The 16,911-nt window shown below is 43.8% G+C and overlaps 1 protein-coding gene across 1 annotated transcript; it reads right to left on the reverse strand.

The window, feature by feature from the left end:
- Positions 1-1,531: 1,531 nt before the first annotated feature.
- LOC124656259 lies at positions 1,532-12,679 on the reverse strand. The gene is made up of 16 exons (XM_047195037.1): positions 12,364-12,679; positions 12,129-12,278; positions 11,551-11,754; positions 11,338-11,469; positions 10,770-11,141; positions 10,619-10,686; positions 10,301-10,415; positions 10,059-10,164; positions 9,350-9,443; positions 7,222-7,397; positions 7,008-7,107; positions 6,787-6,903; positions 6,578-6,634; positions 6,237-6,323; positions 4,092-5,239; positions 1,532-2,025 (listed from the first exon to the last, which is right to left on the reverse strand). The coding sequence occupies exons 1-15, from the start codon at positions 12,677-12,679 to the stop codon at positions 4,226-4,228; spliced, it is 3,108 nt and encodes a 1,035-aa protein (XP_047050993.1). The 3' UTR covers positions 1,532-2,025; positions 4,092-4,225.
- Positions 12,680-16,911: the final 4,232 nt, after the last annotated feature.

Here is a 16,911-nt window from a genome sequence, read left to right on the forward strand (position 1 = left end):
TCTGATTCAGCCCAATAGGCGCCACAACGGCCCAAGCGTCTGGTTCAGTCCATATATGTTTCTATATTTGTTGCCCTTCTGAATCCATCCCTGATATCCCGAATCAATTTGGGACACCGAAAACACTACAGTTGATATATGTCTATCTCTAGCGACGTGGAACGTTAAGTGTGATCCTATGGATTCGCGGTTATACGGACATGATTATATCCATAGCCAATGGTTAATACGGAGTAGATGGATATGGAGATCCATATTACTCCCCACATATTCAATGATGATCTTATCGAGTGAACTACTTATGTCATTCATATATAATTGCTATGTCCTGCGATATCTTAGTTACCTAAAATTTGATCATTGGTACCTTCATATCTTGTTCTTATCTCATTACCGATAAGTACTCTTTTCTCATCGTAATAGCGCACCCTCATGTGACTTAGTCACGGGCTTGCAAGCGATTGAGTGTGTATTACCGAGAGAGCACAAAGAATATCTTTTCGTTACTTGGATGGAGAATCCCACTCTTGATAACATACAACCCAACAACGAAGTGACGTTTGCAACAAGTTATGTATTCTTCCAATACCTGGGAGTTGTATAATTTTGTGGTCAAAGTAATAGTATAGATGACGACGGGAAAGCTTCGCAATTAGAACTATGTAACGCGATCAATTGCTACGTTTTGATTAGATCAAGTCCATCATATCATTCTCCTTAATAATATGACTTATCTCTTTGAGCAAGAGCTAAAGTAGTAGCGTCCGGCACAGGGTGCCAACACTTCGATTGGTCTCAAAAACTAGCCAACTACTTTTGGAGGATGCTAATGTAGCTCACGGACCCCAATAGCACAGGGTGCCAACACTTCGATTGGTCTCAAAAACTAGCCAACTACTTTTGGAGGATGCTAATGTAGCTCACGGACCCCAATAGCACAGGGTGCCAACACTTCGATTGGTCTCAAAAACTAGCCAACTACTTTTGGAGGACCCAATAAAACAATAACGGCCGGCATGGGTGCCGACACTTCGATTGGTCTCAAAAACCAGCCAACTACTTTTGGAGGACGCTAATATAGCTCAAAAACAACACGAACCCCAATAAAACTATTGGGTTGCTATGGAGGTCACCGGTGGATATGCTCTATTATGTTGTTATGGGAGTCACCGGTGAAAATGCTCTTGATGTCACGAATTTGAAACATAGCCTTTGAATGTGTTCTCTGTCCATGTCAAGCAGTCTACTTTTTGTTTGTATACCAATTGTTTAGTTGCTCTCCACGTATACCACATGGTTGTCAAGCAATCTACTTGATTGTCCTTGTAGGAGGCTTGAATGTGTTCTCTGTCCAGGTCAAGCAATCTACTTGATTGTCCTTGTAGGAGGCTAATCAATCAAAAGCAAAGAATTCGAAGACAACTCGATGCCGACTACAATAGCCCCTAGAGAGCCAGTGTCCCCTGATAGTCTCATTCCAAATAAAAATTCATTTGAAAACTACAGCGAAAGAGTCACCAGGAGTCCAGGATGCAGTGTATTTGGAATAATGGCGATTCTCGGCTCAAATTCGTTACACAGCTGAAAACAGGCCAAAAGAATGATGATATAGTACAGTGCTGTTACAGCTTCCAGCGGACTAATCAACAGGCTCCAATTACAAATTGCAACAGTACTAATCAAGCTGCTCCATTAGCTTGGATCGAGAGACAAATCAATCAAATCAGTACATATATCCATCTTGTTGAGACGAGGCATTGGTCAGGAAAATTATGTCAGTTTTTGTACAAACATCCCCGCTCCATCTTTCTAGCTACACAAAGGAGGAGCATCATGCTCTGGATGTCTCCAAAATCAGCTCCTTGCGAAAAAAGGCTCGCTTCATTCCAGGGGAGTGTAGGGACAAGCAGGAACTACAAAATCTATCAGTGTCTGGGGATCCCAAAGCTGATGCTGACACGAGAGACTGGGTGCAGGCTACCAAGGTTGATGTTCCAGTAAAGGTTGCATCATTGGATGCCTGGCCTGCATAAATCACCAAATATCTAGTCAGAAATGATGAAATAATTAGACATAGGTAGTTCCACATATTCCTATGACTGAGTTGTCAAACAGTAGAGATAGCTGTCTACTCCAACAACACATTCAGCAAATGCTGAATAATTCCAACTATTTCATTTGTTGTTTGGTGTCCACAAAAGTGTTAAATACTGTACCAGCTGTGTCTATCTCTGATTTATTATCTGTATAGCCAATAGTTTTACAGCCGATATATGAATTCTGAACAAAATGACAAGCTAGCTCCTGGTTAGTCTGTCCATTACCATAATATTCTCCATGCAATTCGTAGACAAAAAAGTTTAACACAAACCCACATACAGTATATACAGGACATGCTAGCCTACCGAGCTTTTAGCACACGCAGCAGCAGCACTCAGCTACGCAAACAGGTGTAGTGGTACCCCACACAACATGTGTAAGCACTAAAGGTAGGGATTTACGACATTTTACCCAACTACCTACGAATAGAATTTTGTGCTAGTTTACCGAGTTTTAGCATTATTAAAAGAGGTGCGCCTAGGGATAGGCGACAGCAAAACGCCTAGCACTCTGTCTGTGCACCTAGGATTGCGCTTAGGCGAAATAGACTCTAGCCAGAGGCAAAACTAGCGCTTTTCAAACCTTGGTTTTGTACATGCAGCATCAACACTCAGCTGCAAACAAACCTGTAGTGGTACCCTTGAACATTTAGTGCAGGTGTAGAACTGAAGGCTATATTTACTTAACTAAGAATAGAACACCTCTACCGAATGAAAAAAATTATGTTCAGTGTTTTATTGAAGTTTGAGTTGCGGGCTAAGGATCATACAGAGATAGGAGCTCTTCCCATAGATACAGACCAATCCTCTTGTGTGTATCATACAGAGGCAAGAGCTCTTCCCATAGATACAGACCAATCCTCTTGTGTGTATCATACAGAGATACGAGTACTTCCCATAGATACAGACCAATCCTCTTGTGTGTATCATACAGAGGTAAGAGGTCTTCCCATAGATACAGACCAATCCTCTTGTGTGCATCATACAGAGGTAAGAGTTATTCCCATAGATACAGACCAATACTCTTGTGTGTATCACAGTATCACACAACTTCCTATATTGCAACAAACCACATTGCCACCATAACACGATTACGTTGCTCACAGGGTCAACATAGGCTAATCCTACTCTTCGTCAGTAGATATTTCTAACTTAGTTGTTTAATCAATCAAACTACTACTCCATATAATTTTTGGTGTACATGCTATAACTTACTCCTAGCCGTCAAAAAAGGGAGACTAATCAGGAGAATCTTTACTATATTCCAATACAGAGATAAGAGCTCTTCCCATAGATACAGACCCCTCTTGTATGTATCACAGTATCACACAACTTCCTATATTCCAATAAACCACATAGGATAATCCTTCTCTTCATTAATAGGCATCTCTAACTTCTTAGATATTTAATCAATCAAACTACTATAACTTACAAAAAGGGAGACTAATCAGGAGAATCTTTACTACCATTTGATAGGTAATATGATGAGCACATGTCGCATATCTAGACCACTAACGGCCGTGTTCCTCTTCATCAAATACAGTTATTTACTTACAACGTATCTCTCTTTCAATGCCACATAACAGTAACAGGGTGGCAGAATAATTCTTAAATGGTCCTCAAATTTTCATCTGGCTGATAAAAAATTATCAAGCATACAAAAACACAGGAAGCCCTAAGTGAAAGGTGACTCTGACACATCCATGAATCTCAAGTTTCTATTGTATAATCTCTACACCAAAGGGGGTAGTCTACTTAGATTATTAACAACCATGGTGCATCATTGGCTGATTGGCCTACTGCCAAGTGACCAACACAGAACATTGCCTAGGTACTAGCATTATTTGATCAATTCCCTGTTCAGTGTTATTACGCTTATTACAAACAAATAGGTGTCCGATCTCAAATCATTTATGTTCAGTATAAGTGGATGGAAATCTAAAGCAACTGATAGACAGCACTAATTACCACAAGCAAAACAATTCAACGTACCTCAAGATTTCGCAAACTGAAGATCCACCATAAACTGAACTGATCACATATAGATCCCCTACTCCCACATTTCAGCTCCCCTTAATGCAACTCCACCATTGTGGGCAAGCAATGCAGTCCTTCCAGCAGCCACACTAAAGCTGGGGAAGTTCCTGCGGGTTCTCCATCGACGCCCTTAATATCATCCCAGCCCTCCGCTTCCGGTCATCCTTTATTTCCTCCTTCAAAAACGAGGGATCCTCCCTCAAATCCACAGACTGCGAATTCAGAGCTGCCGCCAGCGGCTTCCTGTCTATCCCAATCTTCAGGCGCACCGGTGCCCTCTCCTTGGGCACGATGCTCTTCCGGTTCTGACCCTGGTCCCAGCCCGTCCCAGAGTCGATCTCCATGGCATCCGCCCCCTGAATCGCCGGCGCAAACGCCTCGAGGATAGACAGCTTCTTTCGCTCCGGCGGCATGTCGAGCTCTGGAACATTATTGTCACCGGGCGGCAATGCGGGCTGGAGGAACGGGTTCCTCTTGGTCCCAGCGAGCTGTATCTCTTTCCCCTTTGCTGTAGGAGTATGGTCGGAAACTGCTGGGCGGAACCCGTCGGCGCCGGCGAGGGCGAGCCGCTGCTGCAAGCTGAGCAGGGATTTCTCAGCCTTGCGCCGCTGCCGCACCTGCTCCACCATGTCGACCCGGTCGCGGGCGGCCTGCTCGCTCCACACCTCGGTCCGGACGTAGGTGTGCGGGTCGGGGAACGCGGGGAGCCAGTCGGGCACGTGCCGCAACCCCCCGGCGTCCCGCCCGGCGGCCGCGAAGCTGGGCGCGGGCAGCGGCGCGCAGGGCACGGGGAAGCGGGGCAGCGGGCGCGCGAAGGGCAGCTCGTCGCTGGCGTCGACGAAGGCCGCGAGGTCCCGCACGACGGCCGAGCCCGCAAGGCAGCGGGTCGCGGAGTGGGTGCCGGCCCCCGCGAAGCCGTCGAAGTCGGCCCCGATCTCCTCGAGCGACTGGATGACGTCGCACTCGTTGGCGTGCGTGCGGCCCGCCAGGTTGGCGTGGAAGGCGGCGGCGCGGCCCAGGTGCGTGATGTAGCGGAGCAGCACGTCGACGAGCGCGTCCACGGCGGAGCGGTGCGTGCAGTCGAACCCCGCGGCCTCTAGCGCCTGCGCCACCGCCGCGCGCGCCATCGCCCGCCCGTAGTCGTCCCCGCGGCCGCTGGCGTTGCCGCGGTCGCTCATGGTGGTGCGGATTCGCGGCGGGTCATGCCGTCGAGAAGCTGAAGGGCGTGGCGGTCCCAGATCCGGAGCTAGGGTTAGATCTCTGCACCGCCCGCGCCGTCCGCGCCGGCATCCGGGCCGGAACCGGGGGTGCTACAAGCGGCCGCGCGCCGGAATCGCGCGACCGACCGCCTCGAGCTCGAGGTCCCTGGGTGGGATTCGAATTGGACGACGCGGCGGAGCCCGCGCGGTGGCGGGGAGCGGGGATTGGGCGGGAAATCGGAGGGATGGCTGGGTTTGGCGCGGGGTTTGGGAGGAGGAGACCGTTGGGGATTTAGGGTTTGGGGAAGAATTGGGTGGGCTCCGATCCGAGTCCGAGCACGGTGGAGACGAAGGAAGGCTTTGGGGAGAAGGGACGAGCGAGGCGTCTTGACTTTATAGAGGAGGGCGGGCGGATCCCCGTGTGCGCGAGTCGGGGTGCGCGTAGCGGACACGCCTACACATGTCGGCGGACGGTTGGTTGTCCGCCGTGGACTCTTTCCAGCGTGGATGGACGCCGTGTTCCTCACGGGCCTCCGCAAAGCAAGGCCCAGCTAGACCAGCCACAGTTTTTTTTTTTTTGCGGTTACAGTTACAGTTGAAATAGACGCTACAGAAACAACCTTCATCTGTTCTTCTGTTGTTGCTCAAAAAAAAAAAAAAAATCTGTTCTTCTGTTACCAATGGTTCAATGACTGAGACGGTATGAAAAGGAACAAAATTTGCATGGGTGAAACAGCATGGCGATCACTCTTCATGCCGACTACAAGCCATATCGGCTGAACTGACCACCGAAACCTGACCATGGCGATCCCATGTTGCGGTGAGCATGTGGCAGTGCAACATCCAGCGTCCTCTGCTTGCGATGATGGGGGGGACTCCGTCAGTGGTTACGCTTGTGAACCTCCACGCTTCCTGCTGACGCCTGGTTCGCGGCCCGGTTGCTGCCAAAGTTCTTGCGGTTCGATTCCCTCGCTATTCTCGAACCAAACTGCATACAACATCAGATGGAATGGGAGTGAGCACACATATAAGTTTCCAGCACATCAGTGCACGTATGTGAGAACAACCAGAATGCAGCTGAGCAAGATTAATTATGTTTTCATTTTTAAGATTCACACGAATAAACCAACCATAGTTAAAAATTGCTCTCTTCTTGCCTACAATCTAAATAGTGTCATTTTCACCACACAGAGATGTAATTATACTACTGAAGGAAACAAATGGTCATAAATTATGTAGTACCTGGATTGCTCGCTTTGGCAGAAAAGACGCTTCCTGTAGGCCCAGCAGCTTTGCAACCTTCAATGTTGCCACAGATATTTGGATCAGCAAAATACGATGAAAGCCAGACTACATGTAACAACTTCCGTACATAGTTGTGGCAAACAAAATATGGAAAACAGACTACGATGTCTTCCATATATGGAGCTAAGACAATACAAAATACAAACCTCTCTCAGAATCTTCTTATCACCCTTCCCCGCAGGTTCATCAAGATTGGCGATCTCCCATAGTGGAATTTCCAGCAAAGTCTTTATCACATTCTCATCAAGGAACGGAAAACGAGCCTGCAGTGTGGACATCGACAAACATCAGCCGCTAAAAGCCTAACACCAAAGCTGAGCTGTAAAATGCGGACCAGTTTAATTCCTAAAGCATAACAAATATTTACCTCCTTGCCATGGTCAGAAATGCACCTATCATCTCTTCCCATATTTCTTTTCCAGATTCTTTGCACATCTAGTCTCATTTCCGCATCCAGTGAAACCCATCTAAATAGGTGTACAAAAAATTATTAATATAATTCTTGCAATGTCTATGCAAAAGCATCCCAAATGGTATTCAAATTATTTAGCACGCAGTAGATCAAATCGATGCATACATACCCTCCAACTCTATATTTAGTACGGTGTCTACCATAACCTGCACATTGCTCATCAGCTCCAGAACCGACTAAAAGAACTCTAGATGTTGACTTGTACTTGTGGCGATGACCATCTTGCCCATTCACCCAACCATCCCCACCAGCAGCTAACCATAGGGCTATACCAATGTTCAAATCCTGTGCAAGAGATCCAGCATTTTAACTCTAATAATGAATTTACCAGGAGCACGAGCCTAAAAGATTACCAACAGCCCACATTTTCAAATCAAATTGATATGTTTTTTTTTCGAGTGCTCCAGATCACATTTAAGATCTCGGAAAGACGATAGGGAGTTTGTGGGCTTCCCTTGGCATTGCAAGATGGCCTCTCTCATTTAGTCATTTTAACTCAATAGAGCTGCAATTCTATATATTATATCTATTATCTAGTAGGTAGTGCACCCAGATGAAGACGACGGTGTCATATTATGTAACTATGGTGAAATGTGGTCTCAAGGATACCAAAGGGTGTTCAGAATTTTACTCCCACCAGTCCACCTAATCCCACTGTAGCACACCTTACGAAGATGCCATCACCCTAATGAACACAGATAATAAACCTATGACCATTTTTTTATAAATAAACTTGGTTAGAAGGCATAAGGAATTTGGGGGTTGGGAGTTCATTGGCATGTGAATTTAAGTGAGGTGAGCACTGGAAGACAGTCCAACTTCCACCATTATAAATCGGTGAAGGCCTGAAGGTGGTTGGGAATTTGGTATGCATCGTTGCTGAAAGAAAGATCCATAAATCTAAGTGTTTCATCATACATTTGGATGTGATGAAGCTACGAATAAAATCCACCAATAGTTTCTAGTCCCTTGCAAAACAAGGGATCAGGACTATAATCAAATTCCATGTCAAATCCTACCTTTAACTCTAATAATGAATTTACCAGGAGCACGAGCCTAAAAGATTACCAACAGCCCACATTTTCAAATAAACAGATATGTTTGTTTTCGAGTGCTCCAGATCACATTTAAGATCTAGGAAAGACGATAGGGAGTTTGTGGGCTTCCCTTGGCATTGCAAGATGGCCTCTATCGTCTTTTCAATATCCCCCTGCTGCCCCATCAAGGCGTTGCGGATGTCAGAAACTCAATAGAGCAGCAATTCTATATGTTATATCTATTATCTAGTAGGTAGTGCGCCCACATGAAGACGATTGTCTCATGTTATGCAACTATGGTGAAATGTGGTCTCAAGGATGCCAAAGGGTGTTCAGAATTCTACTCCCAGCATTCCACCACCAATCCTACTGTAGCCTCTTAAAACATAATCTCCCACGCCTTAGGAAGATGCCATCACCCTAATGAACAAAGATGATAAACCTAAGTACTCCCTCCGTCTATAAATAGATGTCTGAGGTTTGTCTAAATCTGGGTGTATCTAGACACTAAATAGCATCTAAATTTCGAAAAATCTCAGACATCTATTTATAGACATAGGTAGTACTTTTTATAAATAAACTTGTTTAGAAGGCATAGGGAATTTGGCAGTTGGGAGTTGATGGGCATGCAAATTTAAGTGAGGTGAGCTGGAAGACGGTCCAACTTCCACCATTATAAATCAGTGAAGGCCTGAAGGGGTTTGGGAATTCGATGTGCATAGTTGTTGAAAGAAAGATTCATAAATCTAAGTGTTTCGTCATACATTTGGATGTGTTAAAACTACAAATAAAATCCATCTATAGTTTCTCATCCCTTGCAAAACAAGGGGTCAGGACCAAAAGCAAATTCCATGTCAAATCCTACCTTAAACTACTTCATCTAAACTCCCTCTCACAGTTATTAACAAACAGGAATAGTCTAGTAGACCAGTACTAAACTCCATCTTTTATTATATGTTGAATGTGATCTCAAAATAAAAGATGGTCTTGACACGTTATCTTTTTTTTATATTGTCGGATAAAAAAATGCATGATGCCCAGTTTACAACACCATTCCAAAATCCAAATCTTGATTTAAATTGAGAGCAACTACAAGGATAATTTCAATCGTTCATATGTTATTTTGGGCCTCAGCATTGTGCACTGATGAAACTAACCTAACAAAGCATTAGTAGGAATAGGATCTAGGAAGATACACACCATATATGTATTTGAAGGGTGTATTAGTGACATCACGTGTTCACTTTCCCCTTTCAAATTGGCCAAATCAGTGTCAATCTCAACAAGCCGCCATCTGCAAGAAAAGATAGTGAAATGAAGATCATAGTGAACACTTTATTTAGTATTAGTCAGACCATTATACAAATTTCTTTCCATAGAATAGACAGATGCATGAGCATAATTTTCGCTAACATGGTAAAAAAAATTGTAGGATAAAAAAGGTCAAGGAAGTGAATGATACACAAGGGTAACAGAATCAATCACTCCAATTAAACCCACAAAATATTTACAGCTAACATGGGAACACCAAAATGGATGATGAACATACAAGTCACTAAGGAGGCACAAAGGTGAAATAATGCAGGATGCAGATGACAGATTATGGACATTTAAACATAATGCAGGATGCAGATGACAGATTATGGACATTTAAGCATAATGCAGGATGCAGATGACAGATTATGGACATTATCAGCTGGGTAGAAGGCGTGCAAAAGAAACATCATAAGGGTAATCATGTATGAAGAATTCATTATGCTATAAAACGAGCCCCAGAAACTAAGTCCAGAATTCATTTTGCACAGAAACATGATGGGTGTACCAAACAAGCATCAGTATAAGTCAACTATGTTCAGCACCAGATACGAGCCATCAAGGCAAAGAACATGTAATGTTCAGGTCAAATCACCTCCGCAGAGGGGAGATTCTTTGTAGCTCCTTTAGTCCTGCCAGTGAAGAAACCCTATCTGGAGCAAGCTGACCATCAAAACTGACATTCAGCAAATCGATTGTCCCTGCTCAAAATCATAGTTAGTTTTCCTCAGAACCAATAGTTTGTGGAGTACCATGAACCAGCTAACTTCCTCACTATATGTTCAAAAGAAGTTAGTCATGAATAAAATGTGGTCAAAGAAACACACTTGAACATACATTTAGAATCAAGGCACTGGTCTAGTAATGCGGCAAGTATCATGGAGTCCAAGCCACCAGAGAAAAGGATTGCTATCGGAGCCAACTCCTCATCCTTGAGTTTATTTAGATCACCCTGTCAAAGACAAGGACTCTGTAACGTTAGCCTGGTAGACTAGCTAACAAAAAATGCAACATGAGAAAACATAGAAGCATTGCAAGAAAGAAGATAGAGCCATTTCAAGTATGAAAGTCTCAAATCATTATTAGGCTGATGGGGTTGTTTAAAAGGAGATATTACAAAAGGCAGAAGTTAAAACTTAAGAGTTGGTTACAAACCTCATACAATCTGTTCATGTTAGTTCGCAGCATTACAGATTCCCTTAGTGCAATCAATACTCTATGTACTGAAACATGATAAAGAGGTGTCAGAATTAGCAACTTTGTAAAGTTGAATGATTTCTTAATTTCTCGCAAACATATCATGCACCTGACTGTGTTATGCAGTTTGGGAGGTCTCCTTTCTCAAGCCCAATACTTGTACTATCTTCAACTTTTCTCAAGTTTCTGAAACTTGGGGACAATTGCTGGTTACCTTCGTCAACAGAACTGTTGCTCGGGACAGAGGGAGTAGGAACTGTTGATTTTCTCTCCCATCGTATTAATGTGTGCAAAGAAGAATCCGTCCAGTCATGTTTTCTAACTTCAACAACACGTCCTTTCTCCATACATGTGGCAGTATTCTCAAGCCTTTTCAGGTGAATGTTATATATCCCACAAGGAAGCTCTTCCCAGTAGCTAACTTTGGTATAGCCAGAAATATCAGGGTCTGCCCCTGACTCCAATCCAGTTACTTCCGTTGCTGTAGGAGTGATATATGAGAATGGACATGCACAATTAGATGAGTTGCAACATTCAGAGCATACAGAACCAGAAACATCAGACGCAACATCACAGCTTATTTTAAATTCACAATTGTTTTCGAATTTTCGGAAAGGAGGATGAACAAACCATTGATAAGATACTAAGATAGATGCACGAAATTACACTTATCTTACCAGAGTTATTCCCTGAGAACGAAGGGGGTGATACTGATGATAATATAAAACGTGAATCATCAGGAGTGGGCCAATGTACCAAGAGGCTCCTTCTCCCAAATGCATCCCGGCCAAACCACAATGTTTTTGAGTCTGCCTGGAAGTTCAAAGTGACCTGGATGTTAGGAAACAGAATCTACAGCATAATGCAAACAAGTCAAACATCACAATTACCTGCCTGCCAGTATATCAAAGCCCATGGTCCTTTGATGGTTGAGAGGATCTGTGGAACTGATTTCCCTGAACTCTCACAGCAAGGGTATGCTTCATCGCTATCAACAGCATGGGTGTCACATGAGCAGCAAGATTCCAGTGAAGACAGAAGTGATTGAGTGTCATTCTGATCTTTGGCAATGTCAATTCCTCCATATATCTCACCTTATAATGAAAATAACAAGTTCGGTATAAAATTTCAAGTATAGCAATGACTGCAGTACTTAAATGAAAGGAAAGCAAGAATAAATATCATTCATACATCAATGTGTGGTTTTCAGATGAATTTCCTGGTACTGAAGAAAGATACATCTTATATGTGTACCATTCAAAAGGGATTACTGTGGCTGATTACCGAATGTAAGTCTCAAATTAGTTAAGAAACATAATCAACTAAATATGGAGCTGCTTGATTATAAGTAAACCTCTAGCAAAATGTGCGAGTCCCAATATACAGCATATATGCCAAATATCAGAAAGCATCAATCTGTGAAGAAAAAATGGAAAAATTTGTACTGTTCTTAGTTCAACAGCATTACCATTATACACTAGAACATTTCCTGATTGAGCCACAAGCGGCTGCGAAACCGGCTCAGCTCCCCTGAGCTGCAGCGTGGCGCCAATGAAGCACAACTCTGTAGCACCCACGCCGCCCCCAACCCCGTCTCCACGGTCACAACCTACCCCATCTGCAACACACGACACTCGCCATAAGGAATGGCCAGAGCGACCAAAACTCCAAAGCATACTAGTGAAGGGGCGCGCCGCCCTTACCACCAAGGATCGTGCCGTCCACGCAAAGGTGGAGCCTGTGGCGTCCAAGGCTATCCGGGCCTCGCCGCCGAAGGGCCTCCTCGAGCTCGCCCACCGACACGCCCTTCCCCTGCACGCGCGTGTATTGCTTGGCTCGATTAGGGTTTAGGGTTTGGGAAACCGCAACAGGGAGGGGTTTAGTTCTGCTTTGGGAGGTTGCGGCGAATGCCGGGGACAGTACCTCGTCGGGGAACCGTGTTCCGGATGCGGCGGCGGCGGCGGTGGAGGGGACGACGACTAGGTGGTCGCCGGAGAGGACGAGGGCTATGCCGCACATCGCTGACTTTCGGGTCCCGCTTGTCAGTGGACAGAGGGTCGGAAGCAATCGCACGCTCAGGTGCCCTAGATAACCATGCGGTGGCTTTGAAGTTTGAACTTGCAGAAATTTCAGGTAAATATTTAAGATAAACCGAAAATTAAAATATACTACTCCCTCCCTCTGTCTAAAAGGTGTCTCAACTTTATCAAGATACAAATGTATTTCTAACTAAAATAGATCTAGATTCATTCGTATATAGATAAAAGTGAGACACCTATTTTTTTACGGAGAGAGTAATAATCATTAAAAAAGAGAATAAAAACGATAATCCCTTTATTTCATATTACTTTAGCTTATATTTTGGAAAAATTTATCTAAATTTACGTCAATTAATTTTACGCTAAAATAAGAAAATCCCTCCGTCCAGTTGAAAAGGATATTTGTCTGAAAGTATCTAGACAATAAATAGTACCGTGTAGTATAAAGATAGTTGACCAATCACATGATAATTGGTAATGTGGCATGGTAAATTTTAGTCACTGCTGGCGCGTAGCTGACGTGGGAGTTAGAGATCTTTGTGGTGTAACTTTTCTTCAGATCCCCGGCAACGGCGCCAGAAATTTAGCTTGATGACGCGTAAAGCACACGCTCGTTGGGAACCCCAAGTGAAAGGTGTGATGCGTACAGCAGCAAGTTTCCTCAGTAAGAAACCAAGGTTTATCGAACCAGTAGGAGTCAAGAAGCACGTTGAAGGTTGATGGCGGCGAGATGTAGTGCGGCGCAACACCAGGGATTCCGGCGCCAACGTGGAACCTGCACAACACAACCAAAGTACTTTGCCCCAACGAAACAGTGAGATTGTCAATCTCACCGGCTTGTTGTAACAAAGGATTAACCGTATTGTGTGGAAGATGATTGTTTGCGAGAAAACAGTAGAACAAGTATTGCAGTAGATTGTATTTCAAGTAAAGAGAATTGGACCGGGGTCCACGGTTCACTAGAGGTGTCTCTCCCATAAGACAAACAAGCATGTTGGGTGAACAAATTACGGTTGGGCAATTGACAAATAAAGAGAGCATGACCATGCACATACATATCATGATGAGTATAGTGAGATTTAATTGGGCATTACGACAAAGTACATAGACCGCCATCCAACCGCATCTATGCCTAAAAAGTCCACCTTCAGAGTTATCATCCGAACCCCTCCAGTATTAAGTTGCTAACAACGGACAATTGCATTAAGTATTGCGCGTAATGTAACTAGTGACTACATCCTTGAACATAGCACTAATGTTTTATCCCTAGTGGCAACAAGCACATCCATAACCTTAAAGGTTCTTGTCACCCCTCCACATTCACGGAGACATGAACCCACTATCGAGCATAAATACTCCCTCTTGGAGTTACTAGCATCAACTTGGCCAGAGCATCTACTAATAACGGAGAGCATGCAAGATCATAAACAACACATAGATATAACTTTGATAATCAACATAACAAGTATTCTCTATTCATCGGATCCCAACAAACGCAACATATAGAATTACGAGATAGATGATCTTGATCATGTTAGGCAGCTCACAAGATCCGACAATGATAGCACAATGGGGAGAAGACAACCATCTAGCTACCGCTATGGACCCATAGTCCAGGGGTAGACTACTCACACATCACACCGGAGGCGACCATGACGGCGTAGAGTCCTCCGGGAGATGATTCCCCTCTCCCGGCAGGTACCGGAGGCGATCTCCTGGATCCCCCGAGATGGGATCGGCGTTGGCGGCGTCTCCGGAAGGTTTTCCGTATCGTGGCTCTCGGTACCGGGGGTTTCGTCACGGAGGCTATTTGTAGGCGGAAGGGCAGGTCAAGAGGCGGCACGGGGGCCCCACACCACGGGGCCGCGCGGCCAGGGGGGCCGCGCCGCCTAGGGTGTGGCCCCTCGTGGCCCCTCTTCGTCTCTCCTTCGGACTTCGGAAGCTTCGTGGAAAAATAGGCCCCCGGGCTTTGATTTCGTCCAATTCCGAGAATATTTCCTTACTAGGATTTCTGAAACCAAAAACAGCAGAAAACGAAGAATCGACACTTCGGCATCTTGTTAATAGGTTAGTTCCAGAAAATGCACGAATATGACATAAAGTGTGCATAAAACATGTAGATAACATCAATAATGTGGCATGGAACATAAGAAATTATCGATACGTCGGAGACGTATCGGCATCCCCAAGCTTAGTTCTCGCTCGTCCCGAGCAGGTAAAACGATAACACGGATAATTTCCGGAGTGACATGCCATCATAATCTTGATCATACTATTTGTAAAGCATATGTAGTGAATGCAGCGATCAAAACAATGTATATGACATGAGTAAACAAGTGAATCATAAAGCAAAGACTTTTCATGAATAGCACTTCAAGACAAGCATCAATAAGTCTTGCATAAGAGTTAACTCATAAAGCAATAATTCAAAGTAAAAGCATTGAAGCAACACAAAAGAAGATTAAGTTTCAGCGGTTGCTTTCAACTTGTAACATGTATATCTCATGGATATTGTCAACATAGAGTAATATAATAAGTGCAATAAGCAAGTATGTAGGAATCAATGCACAGTTCACACAAGTGTTTGCTTCTTGAGGTGGAGAGAAATAGGTGAACCGACTCGACATTGAAAGTAAAAGAATGGTCCTCCATAGAGGAAAAGCATCGATTGCTATATTTGTGCTAGAGCTTTGATTTTGAAAACATGAAACAATTTTGTCAACGGTAGTAATAAAGCATATGCATCATGTAAATTATATCTTATAAGTTGCAAGCCTCATGCATAGTGTAGTAATAGTGCCCGCACCTTGTCCTAATTAGCTTGGACTACCGGATCATCACAATGCATTGTTTTTACCAAGTGTCACAAAGGGGTACCTCTATGCCGCCTGTACAAAGGTCTAAGGAGAAAGCTCGCATTGGATTTCTCGCTATTGATTATTCTTCAACTTAGACATCCATACCGGGACAACATAGACAACAGATAATGGACTCCTCTTTTATGCATAAGCATGTAACAACAATTAATAATTTTCTCATTTGAGATTGGGGATATATGTCCAGAACTGAAACTTCCACCATGGATCATGGCTTTAGTTAGCGGCCCAATGTTCTTCTCTAACATATGCATGCTTAACCATAAGGTGGTAGATCTCTCTTACTTCAGACAAGACGGACATGCATAGCAACTCACATGAAATTCAACAATGAACGAGTTGATGGCGTCCCCAAGTAAACATGGTTATCGCACAACAAGCAACTTAATAAGAGATAAAGTGCATAATTACATATTCAATACCACAATAGTTTTTAAGCTATTTGTCCCATGAGCTATATATTGCAAAGGTGAATGATGGAATTTTAAAGGTAGCACTCAAGCAATTTACTTTGGAATGGCGGAAAATACCATGTAGTAGGTAGGTATGGTGGACACAAATGGCATAGTGGTTGGCTCAAGTATTTTGGATGCATGAGAAGTATTCCCTCTCGATACAAGGTTTAGGCTAGCAAGGCTTATTTGAAACAAATACAAGGATGAACCGGTGCAGCAAAACTCACATAAAAGACATATTGAAAACATTATAAGACTCTACACCGTCTTCCTTGTTGTTCAAACTCAATACTAGAAATTATCTAGACCTTAGAGAAACCAAATATGCAAACCAAATTTTAGCATGCTCTATGTATTTCTTCATTAATGGGTGCAAAGCATATGATGCAAGAGCTTAAACATGAGCACAACAATTGCCAAGTATCACATTACCCAAGACATTTATAGCAATTACTACATGTATCATTTTCCAATTCCAACCATATAACAATTTAACGAAGGAGAAACTTCGCCATGAATACTATGAGTAGAAACCAAGGACATACTTGTCCATATGCTACAGCGGAGCGTGTCTCTCTCCCATAAAGTGAATGCTAGGATCCATTTTATTCAAACAAAACAAAAAATAAAAACAAACCGACGCTCCAAGAAAAAGCACATAAGATGTGATGGAATAAAAATATAGTTTCAGGGGAGGAACCTGATAATGTTGTCGATGAAGAAGGGGATGCCTTGGGCATCCCCAAGCTTAGACGCTTGAGTCTTCTTGATATATGCAGGGGTGAACCACCGGGGCATCCCCAAGCTTAGAGCTTTCACTCTCCTTGATCATGTTGCATCATACTCCTCTCTTGATCCTTGAAAACTTCCTCCACACCAAA

Source organism: Lolium rigidum, chromosome 5 (assembly GCF_022539505.1).
Source record: "Lolium rigidum isolate FL_2022 chromosome 5, APGP_CSIRO_Lrig_0.1, whole genome shotgun sequence".
NCBI classification, from domain to species: Eukaryota; Viridiplantae; Streptophyta; class Magnoliopsida; order Poales; family Poaceae; genus Lolium; species Lolium rigidum.

Excerpts from the sequence above, each read along its gene's own strand:
- LOC124656259 (XM_047195037.1), bottom strand. The coding sequence starts at position 12,679 with ATGTGCGGCATAGCCCTCGTCCTCTCCGGCGACCACCTAGTCGTCGTC. Across the intron at positions 12,279-12,363 it reads GGACGGCACGATCCTTGGTG|ATGGGGTAGGTTGTGACCGT; the intron begins GTAAGGGCGGCG and ends CGTGTGTTGCAG. Across the intron at positions 11,142-11,337 it reads GTTCTCAGGGAATAACTCTG|CAACGGAAGTAACTGGATTG; the intron begins GTAAGATAAGTG and ends TCACTCCTACAG.